The sequence below is a fragment of the Suricata suricatta genome, chromosome 15 (genome assembly GCF_006229205.1).
Source record: "Suricata suricatta isolate VVHF042 chromosome 15, meerkat_22Aug2017_6uvM2_HiC, whole genome shotgun sequence".
In the NCBI taxonomy this organism is placed as follows: Eukaryota; Metazoa; Chordata; class Mammalia; order Carnivora; family Herpestidae; genus Suricata; species Suricata suricatta.
This window is the reverse complement of record NC_043714.1, coordinates 5,695,356-5,714,679: the sequence shown is the minus strand read 5'-3', so window position 1 is coordinate 5,714,679 and position 19,324 is coordinate 5,695,356. Positions and strand designations below refer to the sequence as shown.

At 40.3% G+C, this 19,324-nt stretch overlaps 1 protein-coding gene across 3 annotated transcripts in view; it reads left to right on the top strand.

The window, feature by feature from the left end:
- Nucleotides 1–19,324, top strand: part of ATP6V1H (ATPase H+ transporting V1 subunit H) — a 111,974-nt gene that overhangs the window by 45,570 nt on the left and 47,080 nt on the right. For all 3 annotated transcript variants that reach the window (XM_029923141.1, XM_029923142.1, XM_029923140.1), the window contains 2 exons: nucleotides 9,088–9,266; nucleotides 11,578–11,703. In XM_029923141.1, coding sequence (XP_029779001.1) covers nucleotides 9,088–9,266; nucleotides 11,578–11,703 — 305 coding nt within the window. The remainder of the gene's footprint in view (nucleotides 1–9,087; nucleotides 9,267–11,577; nucleotides 11,704–19,324) is intronic.

Sequence of the window (19,324 nt, the reverse complement as noted above, 5' to 3'; positions counted from 1 at the left end):
CGCTTTTACTTTGTCATTCTCAAATTATTAAAACCTTTGAAAAAAATTCTCTGATGAGGTCAAGGATGATCTAGTCATGTATTTTTTCCCACCTCTTGAAACTCAGGAAGGACATTTCTGTGCTGCAGACTTTGAGAAGCTGCTGAGCTGCTGTGAGCTGAAAGTCTAGCAGCTGCTAATGGTGTTTTTTCCACTCGGCTTGGTGAATTTTATTTTTGAAAATGTCAATCTCACTTATTCATAGTAAGTGCTGGATTTGAGGTCTCTGCAAATGTTATTCTATTGGTTAAATTGATTTGTCAATCTTTAGTTCCTAAAATAAATTAGTATGTTTTGAGCCAGTAACTGAGAAAGACATTGAAGATCGTATTTTGCCTAGAGTTTTACATATGCTGTGAGTTTTATTTTTCTTTGGCTCTGCTTAGTCAAGAGTCTGTGTAATGTGTCAGATAATAAGGTAAGTTCTATTTTTATTTATCTTCCTCTGCAGGCAGTTCATAGTTGTAGCCCTTTCCGAGAGGCCCACCTCGGTTTGGGTACACAGGTGCCGTCTCACCCACAGCTTTGGCATGGAAGTACTGCTACCAAGAAATTTTATTCCCAAGTCTGTACCTCATTCCCTGGCTCAGGAACTTATGGGCTACTCATTAGATACCAGGTTGGATGAGGCATTAACATTTTTTTTAATGTTTATTAATTTTTGAGAGAAAGAGACAGAGCAGGAGTAGGGGAAGGGCAGAGAGAGAGGGAGACACAGAATCTGAAGCAGGCTCCAGGCTGTGAGCTGTCAGCACAGAGCCCGATGTGGGGCTCGAACCCACGAGCTGAGCCGAAGTCGGACGCTCAACCAACTGAGCCACCCAGGCTCCCCAAATAACTTTTTAATCTCGAGGTGAGTCCTTATGCGGCGATCCTCTCAGTGTGGGGTGTGCGTCAGCGCAAGCGGTGGACTGGTGGGGGCAGCCTGTAGCGGGGCAGCACGGAACGGAAGGGTGAGCAGTTGGACAGAATAGTTGTATATCTGCCAAATTTAATGGTACAGAACTTGAGGTTCCACTTTGCATGTCTTTTTTAAATTCATTTCTCTAGAAACTCACTTTTGTATTTTATAAAAGTATTTGCTCATGACTGGAATTAAGAACCAATGAAACAGGCCTTCACAGAGAGTTTGAGAAGCACCTGCATTGACATACTTTCGCAGGGCCGGCGGTGCTGGCGAAGGAAAGAGCTGAACTGTTGCGTGAGTCTGCCGTGCCCTTAGTGATCTCTGCGCCAGTAACAGGACGATGGCAAGAATGGTATTTACACTTTGATTTTCTGGAGGTGAAGATGCCCTTGGGATTTAGGGCTTTTTTCTAAAAAAAAAATTATTTATTTGGAGAAAGAGAGAGAGCGCACATATGTGTATGCTTGAGGGGGAGAGAGCGAGAATCCCTGACGTAGGGCTCAGTCTCACAGCTGTGTGATCATGACCGGAGCTGAAATCTAGAGTCGGCTGCTTAGCTGCCTGAGCCACCGAGGCGCCCGGAGTTTTAGGGCTTTTTAAGGATACACTGATGCCAGATTGTGTATGTTTGTTTGGGCAAATTCAGTTTCTTTCTTTTTTTTAATGTTAATTTATTGAGAGAGAGAGAGAGAGAGAGAGAGAATGAGAACACGAGCCAGGGAGAGGTAGAAAAAGAAGGGAAGAGAGAATCCCAATCAGGCTTCTCACTGTCAGCGCAGCGCCCAACATGGGGCTCAATGCCTTGAACCATGAGACCACGACCCAAGCTGAAATCAAGAGTTGGACACTTAACAGGCTGAGCCACAGGAGTGCCCCGCAAATTCAGTTTCTTATATCATGATCTATTCATTCTCTTTCATTCTTTACAATGAAATGGAAATGAAATTAAAACGTGTTTTGAAGGGAAAATGATAAGGCTCATTGACTGATTTGACATAGGAGTGAAGAAAAGGGGAAAATCAAAAATGACTAAGTTCTGAAGTTCTGTTATCCTGGAGAATTGAGAGGACAGGTGGTATTAGATGAACACAGGAGTGCTGTTGTTAATTATTATATTGACTGTGTTGAAGTTATAGTTGAAATCACTAGTTATGATAGTCTCTTAATTATGAAGTTTAATTTTTTAGTCAACAAATATATAGTGAGAATATTGAAGGATCATCTGAGCAAAAGTGTTTTGATATGCTTCTTTTTTAAAAATTATTTTTAATGTTTATTTTTAGTTTTGAGAGAGAGAGCACATGAGTGAGGAAGGGGCAGAGAGAGACGGAGACAGGATCCAAAGTGGGCTCGGAGCTCACAGCAGAGAGCCTGATGTGGGGCTTGAACTCACTAACTGCACGATCATGACCTGAGCCAAAGTTGGATACTTAATTGACTGAGTCCCGTGTTTTGATGTATTTCGAAAGTTAGAAGAGATAGTAGAAATAACTAGAAAAAGTAACAGAAAACTTAAGAAAATAATAGGTAAGGTCTTAAAAAAGCAAAGGAAGAAGGGGAGTATCATAAAGGAAAAGGTTATCAGAACTTAGGGCTGCCCATAGCTTAAGGTCTTTAACTGAATTTCATTATGGTCAGAGACCATACTCTAATATGTTTGAATTCTTTGAAATATGAGACTTGTTTTAAATAAGACTTGTGGTCCGTCATGGTGACTGTGCCATGTGTGCTTTAAAAGAATGTATATTTTGCAGATAGGGTTCTATAAAATGTAAATTAAAGGAAGGTGGTTAATAGTGTTTTTCAGTTCCTCTGTGCACCGCATTTTTGTTTGGTGGTTCTATCATCTGCCAAGAGTGGGAGTTGTTAAAATCTCCAGCTATTATTTATGGACTTGTCTATTTTTCCCTTCAGTTTTTCCAATTTTTGCTTTATTTATTTTGAAGCTCTGTTATCAATACATTTGTATGTGCTACATTTTTCTAATGTAATGGGAAAATTTCCTAGAATCATTGTGAAATATCCTTTATTATTAGTGATGCTTTTTGTCTTGATACCTACTTTATTTGAAATTAACATAGATATGCCAGCTTTCTTGTCTTTTAGTTTCTTTTCTTCCTTTTTGACATGCCAACTTTCTTATGCTTATGGTTTTCTGTCTTTTAATTTCAGCCTCTCTACGTCTTGTCTTTAAAGTTTGTCTCTGTTAGACCACATATAGTTGAGTCTTGAATTTTATTTTTTTTATTGTTTTTTTTTATCCCTCCGTCCCTCAAGTCTTGAATTTTAATTGTAATAGTCTCTGCCTCTTAACAGGAGTACTCAGCTCACTAGTATTTTTGTTTTAATAGTTTATTGTCAAATCGGTTTCCATATAACACCCAGCGCTCTTGCCCACAGGTGCCCTCTTCCATGACCATGACCGCCCTTCCCCCTTCACCTCCCCCTTCAATCCTCAGTTCGTTTTCAGCATTCAATAGTCTCTCAGGTTTTTGCATCCCTCTGTCTCACCAACTCTCTTTCCCTCTTCCCCTCCCTGTGGTCCTCCATTAAGTTTCTCCTGTTCTCCTGTTAGACCTATGAGTGCAAACATATGGTATCTGTCCTTGTCCGCCTGCCCTATTTTGCTTAGCATGACACCGTCGAGGTCCATCCAGTTTGCTACAAATGGCTAGATTTCATTCTTTCTCATTGCCATGTAATACTCCACTGTGTATATATAAAATGCTCTTGGAGGCCCCACCTTGGTGATTGAGGAGAGTAGAATGGCTGCGCCATAAGTTGCAAGTTCTGCTGGAACTATGCGCTGCAGGCCACTCTTAGGAGTCCGAACTCCTTGTGCTGCTGAGCCAAACTGTATTTCCCAGGCCCGCCTCGCTTCAAAACCCTAGTCCGTGCACTTTAATGCTGCCGCAGATGAGATGTACTTGCTTTTGTGGCTGGCTTCTTAGGTGGGATTGCGTAGGATTTGTGCCACTGCTGCTGGAGGTGAGGAACGCTGGAGGGGGCGAAATGCAGGCCCTGCAGCCACTGCCTCCGCCTCCTACTTGCAGCCAGGATTGCGCATAGGGCGAGGGAACAGTTTCTCTTGAGCCGGCCTGGATTTGCGCTGCCGGTGCCTGAGTCGGGGAGCGCTGCTGGAAACAAGGTGTGCGCCCCCACAGCTGCTGCTGCTGCCGCCTCTGCCGCCGACTCCCTGCTGGGATCGCACAGGGATGGGGTCTGTTTTTCCTTGTGCCACCTGGGTTGGGGATTCAGGCTGCCCAGCGGTATATGGAGTGAGAGTTTTTCTCTCTGTGCGGGGTTAAACGCTCTTTATCTCTTTTCTAGAGACAGTATTATGAGCGTGTTCAGTTTCTCTTTCTCTTCCCTTTGTCTCCCATGGGCTCCGCACACTTTCCCTGTGTTGGGCTGGGGCTCCCACCTCCCCTGCCCCTCTCCGGCTGGCCCATTTTTCAGTCTCCCCAGTTTGTACTCACTCACTTAGGCATCTTTGAGGTTGTCTTCTTTCTGGAGTCTGTATTTTCTCCTTCCACTCTTGCAGATGAGAGTAATGTCCTTCTCAGTAGGATAGATGGGGCAGATGAAGTTTATAGAGTTTGCTTCTTCTCTGCCATCTTGGTTCCTTGTTACATTCTGATACAGAAACTAAGGATGCCACTATCACCACCTCATTCATCTGTATAGTGATGGTTTTAGCAATTGGGGTTCTTGAAGCAGCAGCAACAGCGGTAGGTGCTCCAAGCTGGCTTTCAGGTGAGCCACCTTCACGTGAGCTGCCGACTCTCGCAAGCATTACACTCTGCCTGTGTTCAAGATGGATGGAGTAGCTGACATTGCTGCGAATCCCCTCTGCTTTCCTAGGCCGTGCTTATCACAGCCTTGCACCGGGAAACGTCCCAGGCCGATGGCACAGGGGAACCGGGGCACACTACTCGATGTGCCCTGCTGCTGACGATTCTAGAGCAACAGAGAGCCAAGCTCAGTAGAGGAGCACACCGTGGTGCCCCACAGGTCACCACCAGGGCATGCATCGCCTGTGTGCGCAGGGGTAAGGGGGTTGGGTGGTTGGGACCGGTCCTCTGCACCGACCGCACCCGCCAGAGGTCTGGCCTCAGCTCACTAGCATTTAAAATAATTATTGGTATGGTTGAGTTTAGGTCTACCATTGTAATATTTCTGTTTGTCTTATCTGTTTATTTGTTCTTCTTTCTTTCATTCTTGCCTTCTCTTGAGTTAATTGGATCCTTTTTAGAATTTCATTTTAATTTTTCTTTTGACCTTTTAACTTTTTTATAGTATTTATTTCTTAGAGCTTGATTTGGTATCACAGTATAACACATCCTTAACTTTTCCCATTAAACATTGTACTCTCTTATGTGAAATGTAAGAACTTGGAATCAAGTTCTATTCCCTTTTTTTTATTCTATAGTTGACATATAAATATACTTACATATGTAAAAAAAACCCCTGTATTTTACAATGCTCTAACTTTTTCTTTAAAGAGTCTTATTGGATTATAGAAGTGAAGAGGGGAAAATAATCTTTTGTATCTATTCAACTATTTACCTACCATCGCTACCGTTCTTCCTTCTGTCCTGAGGATTCAGCTTTCCATTTGGCAGAATTACTTTCCATCACCTGCAGAATTCCCTTCAGCTCAGGGCTTATCAGTCTGAGTCGCTTGTGGGCCAATTCTGGCCTGCCACCGGTTCTTGTAAATAAAACTTTGTTGGAATACTGCTGTGCTTTTTTTTTGTATTTTGTATACCAGCTTTTGCGGTATCATGGCAGAACTGAATAGCTGTGATGGCGTCCTCAAGGCCTAAAATATTTATTATTTGCCCCTTTTCAGAAAGCTTGCCCCCCCATGCTCTGGCATGTTCTCTGCCACAGGTCTGCTGGTGACCAATGAATTTCAATATCTGATCATTGTTTACCATTATTTTTAAGAATTGAGATATAATTGACATGTAACATTTTATTAGTTTCAGTAGGCAGCATAATGCCTTGATGTCTGTATATATTGTGAAATGATAACCAGAATAAATCTAATTAACATCATACCACACATAGTTACACATTTTGTCTTGTGATTATAACTTTTAAGATCTACCTTTTTAGCACCTTTCAGATATACATAGAGTATTAATTATCGTCATCACGCTCTTAGGACTTATTTTTTATTCCTGGAAATCTGTATGCTTTGATCTCCTTCACCCATTTGGCCCACTCGTCTCCCACTGCATCCGACAACCACCAGTCTATTCTCTACATTTATGAGGTTTTTTTTAAATTTTAGTTTTTTTTAAAGGTTCCACATATAAATGAGTTCATACAGCATTTGTCTTTCTCTGACATTTCACTTGGCATATTGCCCTGAAGGTCTCTCCCATGTTGACACAAATGGCAAGATTTCTGTCTTAATGGCTGAATAATATTCCGTTGTGTATATAAACCCCATTTTTTTAAATCCCTTCATCCTTTGTTGGACACTTAGATTATTCCTGTGTCTTGGCTATTGTGAATAATGCTTCAGTAAACGTGGGAGTGCAGATGATCTCTCTGATACTCTGTTTTCATTTCCTTTGGAAAAATACCTAGTAGTGGAATGGCCGAACCACAGGACAGTTCTATTTTCAAGGTTTTGAGGAGCCTTCCTGGTGTTTTCCATTGCGGCTGTGCTCGTGCACATTCTCATCAACAGGGAGCAAGTGTGCTCTTTTCTCCATAACCTTGAAAACACGTGTTATGTTTTGTTTTTTGAGGTGGTACTTCATTGTGGGTCATGATTTGTATTTCTCTGATGAGTAGTGATATCTTTTTTTGTACTTGTTTGTCATTTGTATGTCTTTGGGAAAATGTCTGTTAGGATCCTCTTCCCATTTTTAAATCGTTTTGTTGTGGTTGTTATGGAGTTGTATGAGTTCTTCATATATTTTGGATATTGACCCCTTATCAGACACATGCTTTGCAAATACTTTCTTTCATCTAACAAGATACTTTTCATTTTGTTTATTGTTTTTAAACTTTTTAATTTAATTTAATTTTTGCTTTGTAGAAGCTTTTTAGTTTGATGTCACCCCACTTGCTACATTTTGCTTTTCTTACCTGTGCTTTGGTGTCATATACAAAATATCATCGCCAAGACCAAGGTCAGGGAACTTTTCCCTATTTTTTTTTTTTTTTTAGGAGTTTGACAGTTTCAGTATGTGTAAGTCTTTAATCCATTTTGAGCTAATTTTGGTGAGTGGTGTAGGATAAGAATCTTATGGTAGAAGAATCTCATTTTTTGCATGTGGTTATCTAGTTTCCTAATGCCATATATTGAAAACACTCTCCTTTCTGCATTGAATATTCTTTAATGTATGTATGTATGTATGTATTTTTGAGATGGGAGGGGAGAGAGAGAGAGAGAGAGAGAGAGAGAGAGGGAGGGAGAGAGAGGGAGGGAGGGAACACACATGCCCATGAACAGGGGAGGCGCAGAGAGAGAGGGAGAGAATCCTAAGCAGGCTCCCGCACTGTTGGTGAGGAGCCCCACGTGGAGCTTGATCTCATGAACTGTGAGATGATGACCTGAGCTGAAACCCAGAGTTGGACACTAAACCAACAGAGCCACCCAGCCCCCCCCTGCATCGAGTATTCTTGGCTCCTTTGTCAAATATTAGTTGACTGTATATGTGGGCTTTTATATCTGGCTCTCTATTCTGTTCATTGGTCAGTGTGTCTATTATATGCCAGTGCCATACTGTTTTGATTAATAAAGCTTTGTAGTTCAGTTGTACCAGGAAGTGTAATGCCTCCAGCTTTGTTCTTTCTCAGGATTCCTTTGGCTAGTCAGGGTCTTTTATGGTTCATACAAATTTTAGGATTGTTTTTTCTAATTCTGTGAAAAATGCCATTGGAATTTTGATAGGGATGGATCTCAAATTTCTATATGCCAAGCTAAATCTCTTAATGTCTTTATTGAGCTTAATTATTAGGAATATAATTTGCTTACAAAAATAAATTTAAAAATTTCATATTTTGGTATAGTTGACTTGTTAATTGTCATTACAGGATATTGTGTGTGTGTGTGTGTGTGTGTGTGTGTGTGTGTGTGTGTGTGTAGAGGGAAGGCATTTGACACTTCTTTACCATTTTGGTGAAGGTGGCTTTCTTTAGAGCTTGTTTGTTTCTGTCCCTAAGTCTGAGCATAGTCTTTGCTTAGAAATAACCGGTTAACTCAATGAACTGTTTATTTTTATAAATGCAGTTGAACAGTGTAGGAGTTAGGGTGCTGACCCCGGTGGTGTAGAAAATCCACATATATCTTCGGACCCCCCCCAGGCTTCGTTATGAATAGCGTGCTGTTGACTGGGGCCTTACTGACCAACCAAACAGCCAGTTAGCACCGGTTTTGTATGTTACGTGTGTTATATACTGTATTCTTACAGTAAAGTGCGCTCGAAAAAAGAAAATTCTAAGAAAATCATAAGGAATAAAAATGTATTTCTAGTACTTTACTGTAAGTATTGACGGAATCTGCAAAAGAGTGGACCAGCACAGTTCAAACCCGTATTGTTGAAGGGTCGAGGATATTTAGGATTCCTTTGCTCTCTTCATAAGTACTCTTATAAGTAGAAGAATTACAGAGGCAAACTAGGGAACTTGCCAGAATGTCACAAAACTTTTTTGATAGTGGTTCAAGCAAGAGAGTTTTTATTACTGCCCTTCATGCATGTGCAGGCTGATGAGGGGGGGAAAGGGTGACTGACTGAGGGACTCTAGAGGTAGTTGAAGAACATTCTTTCTTAGTATCCATAAGCACTCTAGGTGCTAACAGAGGGAGAGTTCACTGGGGTGTGCTCAGGAGCAGGGCTGTGAGAAAGGGTTTGATGGATTTAATGTAAACATATTCAGTGTTTTGAGGCTCATCTAGTTCAGTGATTTTAAAAGTGTAGTTGAGCTAGTAAGCAAGTGCGGAGTAAGACATACGCTTTTCATACGGGACAGGTGCTCAGGAAAGAGGTAAGAATTTGTGATATAGTCCTCGCTTATCCTGAGAACAGAGGAGAGAGGGCACGAGAGGAAGTGCAGAGGTCTAAGAATATCACATAGAGGAAATTATAGTTTTCTCATGTGTTTGTCTAACTCAGAACTTTTTGGAAAAATCGACTGAAAGAGAAACTCGCCAGGAATATGCCCTGGCTATGATTCAGTGCAAAGTTCTGAAACAGTTGGAGAACTTGGAACAGCAGAAGTACGATGATGAAGATATCAGCGAAGATATAAAATTTCTTTTGGAAAAACTTGGTGAGAGTGTCCAAGACCTTAGGTATGTTATTTTAAAAAATTCTGACAGGCTGGGTATATTGGGCCTTGTTTGACTTTCCTAGTATTTTAAGAAAGTCTAAATTTGTTACTAACTATAAACTCAAAAAATGTCACTAACACTTCTGTTAAGAATCGGGGTGTTGGGGGCGGGGGACCACGGGCTCATCACCATGGTAACGGTTGGTTAGAGCTGTGTGTTACCTCTTGTCCTGTGGGGAGATTCCCACCGCTCTCTTGTCTGGAGTCTGACGGCTGCACCCCCACAGCACGGTGGTGTCACTCTGCAGAACTCAAGAGTCTCCCCCTGGTTTAGAATCTTTTTAAGCAGTTACTTGTTTTTAATTTGTGAAGGAGGTTTGGCCATAACTGGAAAGAGTATTTTTTCCCTGCTTTTTTGAAGTTCCAGTTGGTATTGTTTACTTTCAATATTAAATATTACGCAAATGACGTACAATGCGGTAAGAAAAAAACGAATCCGTGCATGGTTCTGGAAGGGACTCCATACCTCTTCTGCGCAATCGTCCCCACCCCCATTTTTTGTGTTTGCTTCCAAAAAACTCTCCTAGCCTTGCTCCCCTGGCGCGTGTGTGCTTGCACACACACACACATAGACACACACACAAATGGGGTCCTGCATATGCTTCTGGACCTTGTTCTTTTTTGTTTAATAATGTGTTGATGATCTTTCCCACTAACCTATGTATTCTTTGTTTTTAAATTATTGATACATTTTTAAAAGGGACTTACTGTTACAGAAGTGATCTTCCTGAGTGGGTGGTTCGGGTTTGGCTGAACCCAGTTTGAATTGTTTGGCTACTTTCTCCACACGTGGCTTTGACAAGCTTCTTGACTTTGTAAAGTCTCCGTTTTCCTTTTGATAGACTAGCAATAAAAATTATAACCTTGTAGGATTTATCGTGAGGTTTCATGTGTCCAGCAGATGCCTTCTGTATGGTCTGTGTATTCCAGAAACGTACTTACCAGACACTTCAGTGCCACTTTTAATCCCAAGGCCCACGGGCTTCTAGAAGAGGCAGATGTGTCACCCACGTCAGCGGCATGCAGTGGAGTTTGTGGAGGAGGGAAATGACTCTTATCCTTCCGTCATCCCAAATACGAGTAACTGGATTGTAATAAAGGAGTCTGGCCAGCAGTAGACTTGTAGTTTTTATAAATTTTATTAAGTTTCATCAAGTCTTCTGTAATAACGATTTAAGATCTCTTTTAAAAATGAATACGTTTAGTGATACTTAACTTTCTAAATTATTTAATCCACGTTAGCCAATTATTATTAGGTATTGGTTTTTCATGTTGAATTTGGTAATTTAAAAAGTCCTGCTATTTACATTAAAGCCAGTAGGATGATGGGTACAGGTGAAAGAGCTCTGTCTCGGTTTTGCTGTTACAGGTTTAGGAGATTAATGTTACACGGCATTAGTCTACTTCTTACACTGACTGGCCTTACATCAAACTAAAGGCCAGTGGGACACTCTATTCAACTTAACCAGTAAAATTCTGGTTATATTCGATCAGTATTTAAATGGCTAAATCCTTGTTACGTTTTCACTAGAAAGAATGTCCAACCATGTCCTGTTACTGTTTGTCTGCTGACTGACAGCATTAAACATCTCTTAAGAGAATGAAGCTGTGAATCATTAAGTTACTTGATACACAGTGAATGATTTTTGAATTTAATTGTATTGCAGTTTCTTATATGCACATTTTTGTTTTTAAGTAACCTATATTGATTTAATCAAATTCCCTTTACAGGGATTGTAATCACATTGTGCAATATTATACCCATATGTGTATTTTTAGTTGCAAAACACACTATAGTGGTTTATGGCATTTATAGTAATAGAATGTGCTATTTTATTTTATATTTAAATAACATACTTTCACATAATTTCACGTGACTGCATCTAGTGGTCTGGCATGGTGGAACTCTGCTAGACCATAAGGTATTATACTGATTATAGTTTATTAGGATAAAGATTTTGCAAGCCAGCAAGTGCTCCTTTTTAATAAATCTCATTTTGAGCACTCCAGTTTGACAGGAGTATTGGACATTAGGACCTTGAATAAATTTCACATGATTTATTAAAGATTATTTAAGCTGTTTAAACTTTGTTTAGTGGTCGTTTGTTAATGTACAAAGGCCTGTCAGTCTTTGCAGTTAAAGCATCAGTGAAGAATTTTTGTTTTTCTATTGAGGTATAATTGAGATGGTAAAAATGTTCTGTGTTGCTTAATTTGGAGTAACTCTTAGATTTTTCTTAACTTTGAGTTCCTTATTAACATTTTTTTTGTAGCTCATTTGATGAATACAGTTCAGAACTTAAATCTGGAAGACTGGAGTGGAGTCCTGTGCACAAATCTGAGAAATTCTGGAGAGAAAATGCTGTGAGATTAAATGAGAAGAATTATGAGCTCTTAAAGTAAGTTTTAAATTTCACTGCACACTCTTAATACCTGTTGTCCCACACCCTTGCCAACGTATTTTTGTCACGGGCGATAAGAAATTTTAAAAAGTAGTAGAAAGTTTTTAGTTATTTCATGATTTTAATTTGTATTTTCTTTCTTCCTTGTGTGATTGAATACCTTTTCATATGCTTATCTGTCATTTGGATATCTGTTTTCAAGAATTGGTTGTTCAAGCCTTTAAAAAAGCTTTTTAAAATAGGAGTTCTATATGTATTCTGAACAAGAGTTCTTATGTCTGTTCATCACAACTGTTTTCTTCTACTTGGTCACATACCATTTCACTCTTTAGTTTTAATGTAGCTCAGTGGATTAGCTTTGTCCTTTATGGCTAGTGTTATTTTTAGTGTCCTGATTGAGAAGTTGTTGCCTAGATGGGGTCATGAAGAGGTATTTCCAGGTCATCTGCTGGAAGATTTACTGTCTAACCTTTCACAGCGAGATCTCTGTTCCATCTAGAATTGGTTTGGGGTAAGGTATAAAGTAGGGGTCAAGATACAGTTGTTTTCACTATGTGGTTATCTAATTGAACCAACACCATTGTTAATAAAATTTTTTTAATGTTTATTTATTTTTGAGAGAGAGCACAAGCAGGGGAGAGGCAGAGAGAGAGGGGGAGACAGGATCTGAAGCAGGCTCCAGGCCCTGAGCTGTCCGCCCAGAGCCCAACTTGGAGCTCGAACCCACGACCCTAGGATCATGACCTGAGCTGAAATCAAGAGTCAGACATTCAACCTACTAAGCCACCCAGGAGCCCCATTTTTGGGTTATCTTATCACTTTGATAGAGTCCTTTGAAGCACATTTAAAAATTTTGATAAAGTCCAATTCATTTTTTTCTTGTTCCTCATGCTTTTAGTGCCGTACCTAAGAGTCCATTGCCAAAACTCAGATTCTAAACATTTGCTCTATGTATTCTGTAGTATTTTATAGTCTTAGCACTTACATTTAAGTCTTTAAAAAATTTTTTTTATGTTTATTTTTGAGAGAGAGACAGAGTGTGAGCAGGGAAGTGGCAGAGAGAGAAGGAGTCACAGAATCTTAAGCAGGCTCCAGGCTCTGAGCTATCAGCACAGAGCCTGATGTGGGGGTCAGGCTCACAAACTGTGAGATCATGACCTGAGCCTGAAATCGGATGCTTAACTGACAGAGCCTCCCAGGCGCCCCACATCTAAGTCTTTGATCCTTTCAAATTGTATTGTCCACAGTGTGAGGTAACGGTCCAACTTCATTCTTTTGCATGTAGCTCTCCAGTTATTCCAGTAACATCTGTTGAGAAGACTATTTTTCCCTACTGGATTGTCTTGGTATCCTTACTGAAATTCATTTGACCTGTAGACACATGGATTGATTTTGGGATGTTCACTTTTGTTCTGTTGATCTATATGTCTTCATACCTGTATCACACTGTTTTGATTACTTTGACTTTATAGTACGTTTTGAGATTCAGAAACGTGAGTCTTCTACTTTCTTCTTTTTTTCTATATCTTAGTCAGTCTCCCATTGATGGATATTTAATACTATTGCCAGATTGTGCTCTTACAAACAATGGAAGAATTACTCTCTCTTCCCTCTACACACACACACATACACACCCACACACACCCACACCCCCATACCGTATAACTTTTAAAATTGATAGATTTTAATTTTTAGAAAAATGTTAGGTTTACACAAAAATTGAGGGGAATGTGCAGAGAGTTTTCATATGTACTCTCTTCCCGTATTATTAACCTGTTGCAGCCGTGTGGTACATTTGTCATAATTGATGAGCCGGTACATATACATTATTTTTAACCGAAGTCTGTATGTTACCTTAGGGCTCCCTTTTTCTGTTGTCTCTTCACTCTGTGTTGAATGTTCTGTCGGTTTTGACTAATACCACACAACCCCTGTTACCGTGTCATGCAAAGTAGTTTCAGTGCCCTGAAAATGTCCTGTGTCGCACCTGCTCACTCTGCCCTTCCTCTGGCAACCACTTATTCTATCCTGTAGTTTGCGTCTTCCACAACATCACAGAGTTGGAATTAGATAGTGGATAATCTTTTCAGCTTGGCTTTTTCCCTTGCACACTTACACCTTCCAACTTCCTTCGTGTTCTGTGCGGCCGTACCAGAGGCCCTGCGTGGAAGGACATCACACTTCCGGCAATTACGATAGGTGAAGTTGCTCTAAACATCCACCTGTAGGATTTTACGTGGACACAGGCTTTCAAAACAGATTTACTTGGGGAAATCTGAAGGAAGCATGATTGCTGGAATGTTCGGTAGGACTCAGGTTTAGTCTTAGAAGAAAGTGCCAAACCATTTCTCAAAAGGACTGTGCTTGTTTGCATTCCCACGAGCAGCAAATCAGGACACCCGTCATGGTCCATCATCGCTGGTCCCTGGCGTTGTCTGTGTTCAGGGCTTTGCCATTAGTAATCAAGGTGTGTGGTGTCACTTTGATGCTTTCCAGAGTGTGCGGTGTTGGTCATCTTTTCGTCTGCTTGGTTGTCATCTGTATTCTTTGGTGAGATGTCTGTTAAGGTCTTTTAGCCATTTTTAAGTTGAGTTCATTTATTATTGTTGAATTTTAAAAGTGCTTTGTGTATTTTGGATGGAAGTCGTTTATCAAATATGTGCTTTGCAGATTCTCCTCCCCATCTCTGGCTTGTCTTCTCCTGCTCATCACAGGGCCTCCCAGAGCAAATGCTTAGGATTGTAATGCACTCCAACCTGTCAGTGTTTTCTTTCGTAAATTGTGCCTTGTTATTGTATTTTAAAGGTCATTGCCATGGCCAGGCTTGCCTACAGTTTCTTCTGTTAATTTCTAGAAGTTTTGGACTATCATACAATCCAGCAATTGCTCTACTAGGTTTTTACCCAAAGAATACAAAAATACTAATTTGAGGGGCGCCTGGGTGGCTCAGTCAGTTGGACATCTGGCTTTGGCTCAGGTCATGATCTCACAGGCCCGCATCGGGCTCTGTGCTGACAACTCAGAGCCTGGAGCCTGCTTCAGATTCTGTGTCTCCCTCTCTCTCTGACCCTCCCCTGCTCGTGCTGTCTCTGTCTCTCAAAAAAAAAAAATAATAATTTGAGGGGATACACAGCACTTTGATGTCTAGAGCAGCAGCATCTCTAAGAGCCAAGTTATGGAAAGAGCTGGAATGTCCATTGACTGATGATTGGATAAAGAAGTGATATTTATATAACGTATTTATATACACACACACACACACGTACACACATGCACACACCACACAGTGGACCATTATTCAGCCATCAAAAAGAATGAAATCTTGCCATTTGTAATGACATGGACAGAGCTAGAGAGTATTATGCTAAGTGAAATAAGTCAGTCAGAGAAAGACAAATACCATATGATTTCACTTTTGTGGAATTTAATGAACATAGGGGAAAAATAAGAGAGGCAAACCAAGAAACAGGCTCTTCACTAGAGAGAACAAACCGATGGCTGTCAGCGGGACATGGGTGGGGGATGGGTAAGTGGAGGATGGGGGTTAAGTAGGCACTTGTGAAGAGCACTGCGCATTGTGTGTTAAGACACGAATCCCTGAATTCTACACCTGAAACTAATACTGCATTCTATATTGAGTAACTGGAATTTAAAAACTTGAAAAAAAAAAAAAGACTCTCATTTTAATGAGGTGTGCGGAAGGAGGAGAGGAGGTAGGTGCGTGTGTCCAATGAGTATTTTCAGGCGCACCTGTCTCTCTTGTTTATGCTTATTTTCCATGTATTACAAAAAATGACATATTATGCTTATTTAAACATTGGCAAACCAAAGAGAGTGGTTGATAGATGTTGGCAGGACTGATTGAAAGTAGATGGGGAAAAGTAGATTATCTTTACATCTTTGATGTGCTACTTTGAGTTTTTAACAGCAACAAAATGAGACCGAATAATGTCTTTCACATCTAGGTTTGGAAAACTTGCATATAATGGAGGGGACCTTTTACTAAAGCCTTACGTGTACTGTTATGATGACACACTCAAAGAGCCTTTTGAAGTGCATCTGTGTTCTGTCATGAGTTTTAATTTTTATGCTTCCTTCAAATTACTCTCTTTACCTTTATTATGACCCTTTGTGATTTTTCTGAATAACCAGAAACAATGACATGTAGGACTTTCGTTTTAGAGAAATTTGAAGCCATTGTTTATCTTTGGCATTAATCTTTCTAAATTCTCTGCATGGGGAGGGTTGAGAAGGAGGGGCATGGATATAGAAGAATTCTCTATCCCATTGTTTAAAAAGCACGGTGGGGGCTCAGTCGGTTAAGCATCCGACCTCGGCTCAGGTCGTGATCTCATGGTTTGTGGGTTCAAGCCCCGTGTTGGGCTCTGTGCTGACCACTCAGAGCCTGGAGCCTGCTTTGGATTCTGTGTCTTACTCCCTTTTTGTCCCTCCTTTGCTTGTGCTCTGTACCTCTCTCTCTCTCTCTCTCTCTCTCTCTCTCTCTCTCTCTCAAAAATAAACATTAAAAAAATAAAAAGCCCAGTGAATACTACCCTTCCTCTTATCTCTGGAGAATTGCACGTGTATCAGGATCTGATCTGTATTCCAGGTAATTCCAAACTTACCAAGTATACGATGTAAGTTCATTTTTTCTCTGTCAATTTTGAGTATAAGGGTATACAGAAAATACTTTGGAATCTTTGTATGATATCATTTTGAAATAAGTGTGTATTTTGAATAATGAAATATTCTGAAATATAAGAAACTGCGCAGATGATAATTAAAAACAAAGGTGTAGCAAACAGGGAGGGAACAGAAAAGGGAGGATAATTAAAAAGCCACGGGAGCAAACAGATTTTTAAAACTGAGGAAGAACGTTGTGAAAGAGAACAAGAGCGAGTTTGTAGAGTGATCAGTTATAATAATAACATAAATTCTGTTCTGGATTTGAACAGACTCTTTCCAGGATTCCATTTCTAGCCCACACCAGTCAGAATTCACCGTTGGTCTCACTCCAAAGCTGTGATGTGCTTTCGTCTCGGCCCCGCTGGAGTGTCTGGCAGAATGCCTGCTTGTGGTTAGTGTGGTGACGGGTTAGGCTTGTGACGGATGAGTCTGTTGCTGCCTTAACAGCAGAGTCCTGAGAGGAGTCGGAGGGAGCTCTCTCCATGACTCCTGCAGGATCTCTTCTTCTGAACCTGTGCTGTAGAAAAGTCTTATTGATGACTTTATTGATTTCTTGAATATAGAAATGAAAATCATGCTCCGTCAATTTACAGGTAATAATACAAGATGTTTTCATTGTTGCTAAAGTTACTCAGTGGGCCGAATGGCTCCAAGGGGTAGCCGTTACAATCATTTCTGTATTTTCTAGACTTGATTAGAAAACCTCTAATTCCTCCTAATTCTAATATTTTTTGAGTCTAAAATTGGTTTTCAAATGTTAGTGGAGATCTTGTTAAAATACATCTTCTAACTCAGCAGGTCCAAGGTCGGGTGTGTGATTCGGCGTTTTAAGGTGATGCTGCTGGTGCTTTGCAGACCCTGTTTTGAGTATCAAGGGTTTCTCGGCCGTATGGAGAGTGACTGTTCCAATAAAACTTTATAAACAAAAACAGGCAGCTGCTGGGTTTGGACTTCAGGTGGAATGTGCTGGCTTTTGGTTTAAGGTATTCAGAACAGATACTCTTTGTGACTTTAAAGAATCTTATGTTAATATTTTCTTATTTTATAAAATAAAAATAACATCAAAGTACTTTCATCTTTTGAAAAAAAATGTTTTTGGTTTATTTATTTTTGAGACAGAGAGAGACAGAGCATGAGTTGGGGAGGGGCAGAGAGAGAGAGGGGAGACACAGAATCTGAAACAGGCTCCAGACTCTGAGGTGCCAGCACTGAACCCGATGTAGGGCTTGAACCCACGAACCATGAGATCGTGACCTGAGCTGAAGTTGGACACTTAGCCGACTGAGCCACCCAGTTGCCTCCATCTTTTGAAATTATTAAAACATTTCAGTTGAATGAAGCTTAATTTTAGAATAATTTGCAAGTTGGCCTTTTGAAAAGAGCATAGTTTGAAGTTATTAAAACCAATGTATGGGAGATCGAGTGTATGTCTTCCATTTCCTTCTTGGGTTTTCATGTGTTGAATTGAAGGAACTGGCATCCTGGTGCAGTGTGCTCAGTGTGGACTGGTGGCCCAGGGAGTGGTTCAGATCTGTTTCAACGTTTCCTGTGTCCTGAGGCGGGTTCTGTAACTGCTCTGCGTCTCCTTGCCTGGTTTATGGGTTATTGTGAGGGGTACATTCACACCGAGTTTGGAACATATATGTGTATAAGATATAAATGCTCATCTTTTCTCTTATGTTACTTGGAAATGCAGATATCTTAGTTAGTTTGGGAAATAAAAGACATGTAATTACTTCCTAATGAAAATAATTCCCTGATTGACAACGAGGTTCTTTATTAGTGTTTCCTGTTGCTCATAGAGTTAGATATTTGACAGGCTGAGATGGTGATAGAAAAAGGTAGACAGAGAAATGTTGAGCCACGCTCTTAGGAGACATTACCAAATAAACGTGTCCCAGAAACTAAAGCGTGCAAGCTTCAGGGGCTCCTAGGTGGCTCAGTCAGTGGGGCATCCAGCTTCCTCTCAGGTCCTCAGCTCATGGTTTGTGGGTTTGAGCCACAACAGCTGTGCTGACAGCTGGGAGCCTGGAGCCTGCTTCAGATTCTGTGTCTCCCTCTCTCTCTGCCCTCCTCTACTCTCTCTCTCAAAAATAAATAAAATAAAAAGTATGCAAGCTTCATGGACTTGTACAGATTTGGAACAAAGTTGAGTACTACTTGTATTTGTTTTAATGCAAATGATATGAGCAAAGATAGTTGGGATTCAAGTTGTGTGCTAGTACAGATCTTAATAAGATTTGTATTTTGTAAGCCAACAGTTTGTTTGTAAAGAGACAGTTAAATGGTATCAAAACTTTTTTATGCTTAATATTTTCAACTTAAATTGTCAACTTTAAAGTGACCAATTCTAAGGGATCGTAACTCCTTGAACATCTTAGTAAAATTAAGTAACTATTTTTTTTAATGTGTGCATTTTCTGAATTTTGAATTATAAGTCCTATCCAGCAGCCTGTGCCTAGTCATTCAGGCACTTCTGAAGGTGTACAGAAGTCAGTGGAAATGCGTCTTCACTGCCGCCCTGTCTCACGTTCCTCCCCACGGGTACCCAGGGTGAGCAGGTGATGCACTCAGAGTGTTCTTTGTTCATGGACATCCCTGTAGCGCACCTTTTTATAGAGACTTATTTGTATATGTTAGTCCATGACTTCTCTTTTTCCCTTATCGTGGCTGGCGGTCTTGAAATGACTGTTTTATTACTTTTATTTATTTTAATTTTTTTAACATATGCATTTATTTTCCATCATTTACAATACAGTAGTTACAATGACACTCCAAATGGATAAGCGAAGTAAAAAATCAGAACCCCAACTTCTATTTCATGTAATTAGACTTATACAGAAACTAGAAGGTTAAGTAACAACTAGTTAATCACCTAATTTCACAGCTATCTGAAGTGGCAATCTTTAGATAGCAGCTTATCTATGATGCA